General features: G+C 42.8%; 1 protein-coding gene across 1 annotated transcript in view; it reads right to left on the bottom strand.

The window, feature by feature from the left end:
- Positions 1 to 11,418: 11,418 nt before the first annotated feature.
- The window catches only part of VEGFD (vascular endothelial growth factor D), a 29,124-nt gene continuing 27,858 nt past the window's right edge, over positions 11,419 to 12,684 (bottom strand). Inside the window, exon 7 of the mRNA XM_075096003.1 lies at positions 11,419 to 12,086. Coding sequence (XP_074952104.1) covers positions 11,960 to 12,086 — 127 coding nt within the window. The 3' untranslated portion in view covers positions 11,419 to 11,959. The remainder of the gene's footprint in view (positions 12,087 to 12,684) is intronic.

A 12,684-nucleotide genomic window follows, 5' to 3' on the forward strand; every position in this document is an offset into this window, starting at 1 on the left:
CAACATTCCTATATTCCTCCCAAGTCGCCAGTCACTTTTTGCATACACTGTGAACCTCCTTCTTTCATTTGAGTTTCTCTAGAAGCTCGTTGGTCATCCATGCAGGTCTCCTGGCTCCTTTGCCTGACTTCTTCCTCCTGGGGATGCACCGATCTTGAGCTCGGAGGAAGTGGTCCTTGAATACTGTCCATCTTTCTTGGACCCTCCTGCCTTCCAGAGCCCTAGCCCATGGGATTCCTCCTAGCAGGTCTTTGAAGAGGCCAAAGTCAGCCCTCTTGAAGTCCAAGGTTGTAACCCAACTCATAGCCCTGCTTCTACCTTGCTGTATCCGAAACTCAACCATCCCATGGTCACTGCAGCCAAGGCAACCCCCAGCTCTCACATCCTCAGCCAGCCCTTCCTTGTTTGTTAGGATAAAGTTGAGCAGCACATCTCACCTCATTGGCTCCTCCACCACTTGCATCAAAAAGTTGTCCTTGATGCTCTGTAGGAACCTCCTGGATTGTGCATGGCTCACTATGTTGCTTTTCCAGAAAATATCAGGGTGAAGTCCCCCATAAGACCAGGGCCTGCGATTGCGAGGTTACTTCCAGCTCTCTGTAGAAGGCTTCATCAACTACCTCTTCTTGATCAGGTGGCCTGTAGCAAACGCCCACAACAGTGTCACCCATATTTGGCTGTGCCTTAATTTTTACCCACAAGCTCTCAACCTGTTCTCCTTCCACTCCAAGGCACAGCTCGATGCATTCCAGTTGCTCCCTCACATAAAGAGCAGCTCCCCCACCTCGCCTTGCTGGTCTGTCTTTCCTGAAAAGCCTGTAGCTATCCATGACGACATTCCAGACATGTGAGCTATCCCACCATGTCTCTGTGATTGCAATGAGATCATGGCCCTGTGACCACACACAGACCTCTAGTTCCTCCTGTTTATTCCCCATGCTGCCTGTGTTGGTGTACAGGCATTTCAGAAAGGTGCTTGAGCACACAGGATTCCCCGGAGGGGTGTACGAGGACCCACTACAGCTATGCAAACCCTTGAGGTAGTTGGTCACCAGGTTGCCATCGCATGAGGCCACCACGGCACCTTTATCACTGCTCAGATTGTCCTGTCTTATTCCCCCATTGTGTGTGATGGCATTAGCATTGCCAGTTTGTCCTTCTCCCCCCAAGAACCATAGCTCTTGGTATGCAAGCTTAAAAAATCTGAAGAGAAATTGTAACTGGTGTACAACATAGCAGCCCCTCTCTTCAGCAAAAGAGGCGGGATTTGTCATGTTCCACAAGCGGAAGCTGGCCAGCCACCATGCAAGTACGGAATACTGGCACTGACCTACAAAACCTTCCACAGGACAGATCCCCTTAGTCTCAGAAATCTCTTTTTATGCCACAGCAGTTGTGATTTTTTGGCCCTCTATATTTATCTGAACTGTGAAGAGGATTTGGCACTTTCTCAGCAGCTTGCCAAGAATGTCTTTCTGAAGGAGGTCAGGAAAAGCATTGTGGCCAAGCCTTCCTGCCTCTGGCCCAGCATGTTAGCTGTGGTGGTCTGACATCTGTGTTCTTCATTAAGGATGTGTAGTTGTGCTTTATGTCACACCTGTCAGTAGTACAACTCAGTCCCCCTATATCAACAGCCTCCTCCTGTTGTCATGTTCAAATGGCCTTGAAAAATATGTCTTCCAAGGAGCCTAGGAAAAACCTTAATGGAAAGGGAAAGAATCTTTGCCACTGCAAAGCTGGCAAAGGTGCTGCTAAATTTTCTGTCCATGGCTGGTTCACAAGGATGGGGTACCACACACTTTTTGCTGGCTGTGTTGTTGTGGTGTTTATTCATAAAATTGTCACTGATCCTGGGCAGATCCAGTATCTGTCCTGCCCTGATCTGAGGTGAAGCTGTTGTGAAGGGACCAACAGTCGAAGAGAGAAACAAATTTTCTTCCTTTCTACGTGCCTGAAACTCAATGCATTCACTCCCTCATTTAAAGCACGTACAAGGTCAGAATGAGACTGTGAGATATGCAAAGGAGAGGGTACAGACGTTAAACCAGTGACAGCAGAGTAATTACTGCTTCCAAGCCTGGTCCTCTAATGCTCCCTAAAGCACCCTCATAAATCGAGTTAATGGAGAGAGAAGATGGAGGATACTTAGAGACTCCAATGGCTTTGTTCTGGTAGCATATGCCGTCGTGCCTCAAGGAGACCACTTCAGTGTTCTTGAAAAGGCAGAAAAACTTTCTGCCAGGTGCCTCTCCCTCGCAGCTTCCTCTCATGCTGAGTTTGCTACTCTGTCCCCAACCTGGCAGATGATGTTGCTTCTATTGCATGTCCCTCTTGAGCAAAAACTATCAGTTCGGTGCAGTGGCTTTGTTGTGTGTAATAAGCTGGTGTATTAAATTAATGCATTTGTTTACACTTAATATGCCTAAAGCCTGATATCTATTATTTCAAAACACTAGTAATTGACAAAAACAGGCGATCAGTTGTTTACAAAATGGTTCAAAAGAGAACTGGGAAGCAGTGCTGCTCTGGAGCCTGATGCCACAGTGAGGGAGCCGTAGTGCTCCTGGAAAAGAAATCTTGTGACGTGGAATAGTGGTGTGAGAGTGCACAACTGGCTCACAGCAAAGGATGTTTTCTCTCCTACGATTCACGAAAGCAGAAACTGTTGGAAGCCCCAAATGGAGGACATTAGTGAAAAATAGTACTGCTGGATGGAGAATTGTGCCTATAGGTGCAAGCATAGAGTAGATTGGTAAGTGAAATCAAGCAAGAGAGAGTCAGAGACAGCCTAACACCCTGTTTGAAAAACCACAGTGATTTCAGTTTCTAATTAAATATGCTCCAAAATGAGGAGGAAAGCAATATTTGGAATCTTGTCCTGAAGGAAAGGATGAACTGTCCTTCCATTTGGTTTACTTTCATATGGTAAGGCTGGAGAGCCTGTCACTTCTCCTAAGACTCCTGTGAAGAGGGAGTGAGGGCCCAGCTGTCTACCTCAGCAGTTACTTTTCATGCTAGGAATTAAAACCAGGATCTAAGAGGTTTCTATAGTATCTTAAAAAGGTCCCTTTTGCCTTGTTTCTACTGCATGCAGCCAATCCCATACATGGCTGCAATACCACCCAGAAAGCAGCCAAGAAAAATCATGGGTTTCTTATTCAAGCACCTGGGTTTTTCTTAGGAACTTTCTCCTGTATTTGCGAAAGCCCACAGAAGCTGGCTGAAATGGCATGTTAATGTACTTTTAAAATGAAGTTTCAAACTGAAAGGTTAACAGACTGCAGTGTAGTCCATGAAGGAAATAACCATTAAATGCAAACTGTAAAAATGGTTTCTTTTCTTTAAGCCGGATTTCTCTCTTAGGTGCCAGAAAATAAGTTGTTTTCCTCTTTACAGGCACATCTCCCTTCCAAGAAGGTCGGAACTCATCAATGGCAGATGAATTTACTAACAGAAGTGAGAAGTTGATTTGCCAGTCTGTGTGTCTTAGGTCTCACATCTGTATGTGACCTGTGCCCTTCACGCCCACCCTGAGGTCTGGATCAGTCAGTCACCCTCCATGTACTACAACGCTCTCCCATCCCACAGCACAGCTTCCCTTTCCTCTCAAATCAGGGCAGTGAGGGTGGGGAGGAGCACGAGGATTTGGGAACAGTCGGGGGAGAGGGTATATCCCAGGAGTGGCTTCCCATCTCTCAGGTCACGTCCCTGTCCTTATCAGTACAGGACCACTGCTCACAGTGCATTGACAGTTGCTGCAAATAATCCTCTTTTCCAACACCTAGGCCTAAGTTGTTCACCACTTCCATGCAGGGACCATTTTGGCACCTGAACACCTGGTCTCAGAGTCCTTCCCAATCCCTAGCAGGAGCAGTTGTTGCAAACAGAGCCTGGGTGCTGGCTGTCTTCTGCCTTGTCAGCCAAGTCAGTGATCCAGCTTAAGGGCTCCCTGAATGGGGCAGAAGAAATTCCTGGGCGCACAATCCAAAACGACAGCTGTCCTCTCCCTGTCGTTTGAAGTCAGTAAGAAGGACCTTTGTACTGCCAGACCTAAGGGATATGTGCCCTGCAGCCAGCGCACAACCAGCACCAGCTCTCTAGCAAGTCATCTGGCTTATTTTACAGAAATGCAAGCGTGTGCCTGTATCTGATCTGGATCAAATGAGATGCAGTGACACACAGTTCTGGTATCAGTTATTATCAAGCCACAGCCTGTTGACCAGACTAGGTTTGGGTTTACTTCCCCCCCCCCCCCCGCCCAGCTTGGCTAGATTTTACTATTTATTTATTTGCAGATCTAAATTTCTGTTTCTGCAGCCTTGAGGCTACATCGAAGTGCTTTAGCATTTATGCATCAGCTGTGTTAGAAGAGGAGGCCTGTCTTAGAGGTCTTCTGTTTGTACCTTTGTTATCCTGAAAAGCTGGATCGTTCGCTTGGTTTGCAAGACGCCAAACTACACACAGAGCGGAGGTATTTTATTTAATTCATTTTTGTGCAAAGATTGATGCTACTAGGTGATAACTCCACAAAGCTAGCACACCGCAGCTAATAATTGGTTAATTTCTTTCTCACTTCAGCTTAAAAGGTACAGCTCTCTCTTAATTTACCACACATGCTCGGATTGTGAGGGGCTTATTTGAGGGGGGCTTTCCTGGCCTATAGGCTTGATTTTTAGTTTTATGATGAGGATGGCTCACCTGAAGGGCACTTTGTTTTAGTTCTTATCAACATCCCAGTTAGCTCTCCTTGACTATACACTTTATCACCCCATTCTCATAGTCTTCTGGGTCAGGATGTTTGCTTTGACCAGTCTCTCAGCTCTCCTCAAGGATGTAGTCTTAAAAAAAGTGCTTCCCTATCTCTCAGTTCTCTTCTCTGGCGTCAGATTCTGTTTTGCCAAGCTCACATGGTTCATTGTTATGGCTTAGTAGAAAATTCAAAAAATTCCAAAAGTTCCATTTTCTCTGGGATATCACCTTTAAGACTGTACTTGATGAACTCTTAAAAAATCCTGGGAATTTATGTTGTAGAGTCAATACAAACTGAAGTCCCAGAACTCTCAGATGAGTTTCAGTATTATAATGCTAACAAAATGGGTTTAACTGAAAGTTCAACAAGTGTAAGGACTTCTCAGTGGAGGGAAAAAAAGGTGCAGTGACAACAGCAGATGGAGCTGTTGGAAACTTAAAATGTGTTTGTCCTAGTGCGGTGCAAAATACTCTCTGTGCAAAGCTGAAGAACCTGCACCTGGTATGTGATATTTCCTACTACTAATGCTCCTACTACACATCTGCTCCAGGACATTATCAACACTGTTCTCTGATACCCAACAGTGTAGTACCTGCCTGTTTTCTATAGTTTGAATTAAAAGAAAACTGAGTTTCTTACAAAAACTAAACATGAACTATCCAATATTTTGATCATTTATGTCCGGATTTAAACTGTAAAGCAAGAATAATTCATTGTAGTTATACTTGAAAGTCCATGAAACAAAGTTTCCTTTCCTTTAACTTGATAGTGTTATTGTAACCTTAAATATCTAAAGATTAAAAACAAGGTGAGGTCCATGGAGGAAGAAGTAATTTTAATTTGACTGTTAGAACTCGCAAGACTCAGAGAGGCTTCCAGCCATGCAAACCTTGCTTGAGGTTTGAAACGGAAGACACAGACCTCAAGCTTTGTGTAGCTTGGAAATAAGTGCTCTGAGTTTAATTTAATTAACGTGGAGCAGAGCAAGGTGATAAGGTGATTGGCCTCAAGGGGACAGGTAGAGAGGGAAAGGCCATTATTAGCTGTGGAATCTTTAGGAGCAAGCTGTGGGTGGTTTTAAAATAGGATGCACAGGGAAATGCCAGATCAGAGAGGCCAGATGATTTTAAAGGAGTTCTCACTAGCTACTATGAAGAAAAATTAACTCTATCCCAGCCAAAACCATGACATATGCCTTTGTTATTGAGCTACAGGAAAATATTGCTGTTTATTATGAAGACGACATTGATAAGTGTTGCATAGTACTTATGAATACATTGAGCTTTTCCTTGTGTTTCATCACTTGTATTGGTAATTTTATTCTGAGAAGTAAAGCTAAATAACTGCTATGCAACCATATTTGAGTGTTCAAACACAATTCTGAAGAGTTGGCCCGTTCACAGGGAGCAAGAAATGCTTTCCTGAGAAAGAAAGAAGAGCAAAGGAGGCACGTGAGTGCACTTAGACAGTGGGATCAGGGGTCAGGGGAAAGTTTTGGGTAAATGCTCTGCCAGTGAGTCACCTAACAGAAACTGATGGGTCAGTCCGGGTGTCTTGCATCATGATTTCAGCTGGACCTGTGATACTAGGCCACACGTTAGAGATACAACCTTCACCAATTCAAAATACCACTTAGCAAAGCAAGTGGGGCAGAAGACTAGGTGGAACATTTCCTGTTTTGTTACCTTCTTTTCTTGTCACTTGATTTGTAATCACACTCAAATACTGGATATTTCTTATGTAACCACTGTTATATTTTTAAATATATAGAATATACTAATGCAGACTAGAATTAAATCATTGATTATGTAGCCATTAACATTTTAAAGGTAGATTTTGATGTTTAAGAAATGAAGCAGTCCATGCTCTCAACCTGGGGGACCTTTCACATTGAGTAGTATTGTAAACTATGATAAAAGTGGAAACGAAGAAGGGTGTTAATGGCGTAGAAGTCAAAATACAGACCACACCCTGACATCATCTTTTTATATACTTATTTTGCTTTATTGGCTAAAGGAATGGTTTCCATTTAACTTAATTTGAAACAGACTTTCCCTCCCACCCCAAGTGAAAAGTCTTTATTGAAGTTTCTGAGTCACTGCTGATGTAACAGTCTGACAGAAATAAAATGAATGGCAGTACATCATTTGTAACCCCTGACTTGTTTGGTTTTTGATGTAGAGTGTAATAAATGAGAACATAGATTCACTTGTCCTGGTAACCACCTTGTAATTCCAGAGAGACCAATTCACTCCATGAGTCCAAAATTAGAAGGTAACAGCCTCTTCGATATTTTAAAATTGAAATGTAGTTATCAGTTATTTAGAAAGGAAACTGGTAGCTGAAGGAGCTTCTACAAACTTTGTTTTGGGGTTTCAAGGTTTCCCTTTCCTTTTTTACACTACTGTAAGGCAAAGTAACTCTTGATTTAAATAGCATCACTCCTGGCTTACAGTGGTACAAGAAAACAAAACAAACCAAAACAAACCCCAAACAGTTTCACATGGTTTTTGGCTGGAAAACAGGAAGGGACCTTAAGTGTCAGCTGGAGTTGATGCCCAAAGCATACATATAGATTTATACATTTGCAATGTATATGAGTATGATAGGATTTATATATGGTCTGTCAGCCTTCCTGTGAATAATGCTTGCTATAAACAAAGTCACAGTACATGACATATGATGACTTTCAAAGTAAGTGGTAGCAGTGCTTTCAAGATTGACTTGAATTTCTTCCATGTCACCAGCATTTTGTAAGAACACACATACCTCACTTAGTCCTTCGAGGAGTCAAGTACTTCTTTTGCCAGTAGCTGAAGAACTCCTGACTCTTTCAAATGTGGTGTATTTTGTCATTATTCTCACTCAGTCTTTTTCCCTGCCCTCTCCCTGCAAAAAGCACATGCAAGTGAAAGCTAGCTACTCATAAAAACTGGTGTTTTTAGAAATTTCCTGTGCATTTGTTTAGAAATAACAATTATTATTTAAGCATCCTCATACCTATTATACACATGAATATGTATAATAGGCCATAATCCAAATATCACATTAAAGACCTCCATCACTATATAAAACTTAAGACACACTATAATAGGAAGTTTTAGCATTATTATTCTGGCTATGAAATCTGTAAATCATGTCCATATGCTTAAAAAGCAAGTCACGCTGAACACAGTAATAAAAGGCATTTCGAACTTGAAAGAGAACATTCCTCTGCTCAGTAACCTTCCCTCTGAGAAGGTCATTTAGTCATAGGTTAAGAGCTAATGACATTAGTTAAAAAACAGATCTGCTATCAATTTTACATACCCAAGTCTTCTGAATTGTTATATTAAATCTCTGTTATTAAATTCTGATGTATCAGTATGAAAGATAACATAAAGCATTACTATATAAAATTTGTTGAATATGTTTAAATGGTTCAAAAACTCAGAATTTCTCAAATAAAATAACATTATGAGTTTTTATAAATCCTCATCAAATTCTAATTATCTGCTTGTGTTTGCATTTTCCCCCAGAGCCTCCTTTTAGTCATGGTTTTCCAGGTAAAGGATTCATGGCTGTGCCATGGTGTTAGTGACAGCCGGATCTTCTTGGGGCTGTGGCAATGAAGACCATCATGCAGCACTGGCATTTACAGTGTTGTGCTTAAACTCTTGAGCTTTTTCACATAGTATTTCAATGAATGTTACAAATATGCAGTGTATGCTCTAGCTTTGGTCATTTTCTAATCATACAGGAGAGCAGGATGGAAAAAAGCAGCACCCGGCAATGCAGAGACTGGCACAGGGCGTTAGGAGATGATCTGCTAGGAGGGGAATTTATTGTAAAGGAAAGAAGCTGTATGATCCCATGCTGCAAACACAGCAGTGCACGAGAGCAGTCGAAAACGTAGGTGGGTCAAGGCTTCAGAAGGTGCAAGTGCCTTTCTTGTACAGGAACCAACAGGAGGGGAAGGATGGCCAGTGCTCATACTAAAGCAATTGATTTGTAGGGCTAGGGAAAGATATTTTCATATTCCTGCACAGGTAAATATGAATCAGGTAAATTCAGAGCTCTTGGGCATCTGTGCTTTTCTGCCCAGGACAGTGCCATGTATTATAGGATAGAATCATAGAAACACAGAGTGTCCTGAGTTGGAAGGGACCCACAAGGATCACAGAGTCCAACTCCTGTCCCTGCACAGGACAACCCAAAATTTACACCATATCTCTGAGGGTGTTGTCCAAGTGCTTCTTGAATAGCATCAGGCTTGGCGCCGTGACTGCCTCCCTGGGGAGCCTGTTGCAGTGCTCCACCACCTTCTGGGGGAAGAACCTTTTCCTGATACCCAACCTAACCCTCCCCTGGCACATCTTCCTGCCATTCCCTCAGGTCCTGTCATTGGTCGCCAGAGAGAAGAGATCAGCACCTACCCCTCCTCCTCCTCCCCTGGTGAGGAAGCTGTAGACCATGATGAGGTCTCCCCTCAGTCTCCTCTTCTCCAGACTGAACAAACCAAGTGACTTGAGCTGCTCCTCATACAGTTTCTCGTCTAAACCCTTCACCAACTTTGTGGCCCTCCTCTGGACACTCTCTAGTAGGTTTGTATCCCTAATATACCCTAAAATCCCTAATATACCCTAATATGCCTATTTACCTAAGCATTTCACAAAGTGATCTGCAAGAGGATCACACAAAATTTTGACATTAAGGGTTAAATTCACCCAGAGGCTTAGGCTGAACAAAGCCTGTGGACATGTCTACATCTTGCCCTTCCCATTGTGATCTTCAGTCCTGAGTGAGACCTCCAGGCACAGGTCTGTTTTTTAGTGGTCTAGGGAGGTGTCAAAACTTCAGAGCAGGGTTCACAGTGGTGGTCAGCAATGGTATTTTTCTATCCCAGTTATCAGATATCCTAACGACTACTGCACTTTCCTGGCAGTTGGATGGCTCATGTCCAAATCCCTCTCTGCCTCAGTGAGAAAAGCTTTTGAACATGGTTTTCTGCCCCTAGGTGACTGCTTTATCTAAAACCCTTCTGGAGTTGAAGCAGACATATTTGTCTCTCAGACTGGAGTAGTTCTGTTTTATAAAAAATTAAAAGTATATCTATTGACTGGTCTGGACAGAAAACTGAGGAAGCCACTACAGATCAATATTGATGAGACTCAGGCATAATTAATACAGGGTTCCAGTTGCTAAACTTTAATTTAAGAAAAGCTAGAAAATGCAAAAGCTTAAACTCTTTCCACAGAACTTAGCTGTACAAGTACTGCGATATAGTTTCACACAAAGGTGTAGTTTTACTCCATATGCCTCTGGTGCCACCAGTTCAGTGTATGGTTTGCCTCTGCAGCTCCCTGGCTGTCTGAGGAATGTGCTAATGGTGTAGCCTATCCGCAATCCAACCATGAGGTCGGGGTGCCCCTGACTGAGCTAGGCAAGGAGTGATGGGGCAGTTCACTCCTTTTATGGGCCCTTGTATAGCTCAGGGACTTCACCCACCATGTAACGTGTGTCTGAATTTAGAGCCTCTCAGAAGAGGGAGGGAAATGTAAGAGTGTGCTTCTGCTGCCAAACTGGCTCACCTGATTTTGCACTGGGATCACATTCCCCTTCCTGCCCATGCAGAGTGCATGCTAGTTGCATGTGGCCTGCACTCTGGAGGACAAACCATCAGCAGGCGAGCCCAGTGCAGACCCGTAGGTCACCCTGCTGCAGGGGCTCCACCCAGTACGCTCACAGGTCAGACTGTGTTGCTTGGTCAGAAGATCCCAGGCCAGTTCCCAGCACAGATAACAAAAACAGGCTGCTGGTATGTTTGCACAGACCTAGATTGCAGACAGCTTAGGAGGTGCTCGGAGCAGTCGTCCAGGGTTGAATCCTAAATGCCTTACTCAGACAAAAGACAGATTAAATTGTACAGTGCTTTGTCCAGCAATTTAATCAATCTTACAGGATTTGGCTCTAATTTTATTTTCAAGTAATCTATTTTTTCCCCTATATAAATGTAAAAAAATCTCAGGTTCACATCAAAAAGCCATTTTCTATTCCCTGTGTTTTGTCAACCTTTCCATCTCTGTAGCAGTTGTTTCATTTGCTCTATTCCCTTCATTCACACTGAATTGTAGACTTGGAGAATTCAGCAAAGGGGAAAAAATGATTCAGTCATTAAGACTATCACTTCCAGTTCAGGATTATTGCTCACAATATTTTCTCTGGTCTGGCTCAGTCCAGACTTCAGTGGCTCAGAAAATAATGCTGTCCTTGTACTTGATTTGGTCAAATCACTGCTACTTGGGCCTCACTCTGGTGAAAGGAATTTCAGTGCAAAGGAGATATTTTCATAGCATGGTGAGCTAAAAGGAAAACCACATTTTAGTGAATGGTGCCTTTCCAAAAATCACTAAGAGTTGGTACTAATGTGGCTCTTATTCCCTTAGGGAGATTAACACACGACACCAGGAACAAATAAATAAATTACACATGGTTGTCGGGGCAGACATGGGAAAAATTATTCTTCTTTACTGAAACTGTTGGATTAAGTGACCTTGTTTCGACCTGGGTTTGGGCAGAAGCCAGTCCCAGTGGGACAAACATAAGAAGGCTGTACTTGAGATGGCTTTGGGTTTTTGCTTATTTTCTTTTTGTTGGGCAAACTTTTAAAATAACAGAGAAAAATCAAATCCACTTGAATAACTGATGTATTTATTTTCTTATATACACTTAAATATGGCACATCTGACAGTAGTTGTACAATAAACTCAAAATGATAATCAAAGCTGGACAGTAGATCAAATAACTCAGTGCTGAACCTATTAGAAGCCAAATCCTGTACACTGAATTTCTGAAGAAAGTTCACCCAGGAGTTGCATTAGCTAAGGATTCAGAGGCTAAGATTATCTAGTCTCAATTTCTGAAAGACTGGCTGGTGTCTGTGACTCTATTACCAATGTACCAGCTTCACCTTCTATGACGTAACATTGAACTGGAACTTCCCGCTCTTTCTTCCGCACAGCCAGCAATTCATCGGTTGTTGTTACCTCTTAGAGCACAATTACCAGTGTCCCAGAGGATTCACCTGCAGTTAGTGATTACTCAAATAAATGCAGACTGGATTCATTCTTCTGCTATTAGTGTGAAAGATGTTCATGTTTACTATTGTTTGAAAGTCAGTGACAGCTACTTTGCAAAGCAGTGGATTTTTGGAGAGTAGGGGAAGCTCAGTCAAGGAGTTTCTTTGCTTTGGGACCCATGAGAACCTCTCTTCTCCTTCGGACAGCGACAATGCCTGGGACATACTGGTTTTGCAGTTGGGCATGTTCTGGGTTGGGATGGACATTTGTCCTCACAGCTGTTTGATAAAGGACAAAAAAGGAAAAAGAGAGAAACATTGTGTTATGATAATTCCTCACTGTCACAGACCTCAACTTTTTCATCACTGAACACTGCAATGCTCTCTAGACAACTTTTGGGAAAGTGTTAAGACCCTGCAAGACAGGGAGACGAGACTGCTGCCTGACAGTTCTTGACTACAGCAACATGTCTTGCTGTTGTCCATTTGTCCACAGTCACGACCTAAGTAATGCTTTCATTTCTTGTGAGCCGTGGAGACTAGAGCGTCAGCACTGGATAGTGCTGCCCTCAAATTCTGAAAAGTACTTTAACTCACCTGATGCTTCAGCTTTGGGGCATAAATGTCTGGCATAAAAAATCCTGTGTCCAGATTATAGTAATTTCTAGAAGCTGAAGCCAGACTCGTGTAAACAAATGATTGCATTGATCCCTTCCCACCTGTCTGAAACACATAAATGACCAAGTCTTTCACGCTGACTTTCAACTCTGCTGAGTCTATTTTTGTACTGTTGTCAATTATTTTATGCTTGTCTCTATTTTCAAAGCTGAACCGTAAGATGCAAAGGTTGCTTCTTCCACAGCTTCCTCACCATGAA

The sequence above is a fragment of the Phalacrocorax aristotelis genome, chromosome 1 (genome assembly GCF_949628215.1).
Source record: "Phalacrocorax aristotelis chromosome 1, bGulAri2.1, whole genome shotgun sequence".
NCBI classification, from domain to species: Eukaryota; Metazoa; Chordata; class Aves; order Suliformes; family Phalacrocoracidae; genus Phalacrocorax; species Phalacrocorax aristotelis.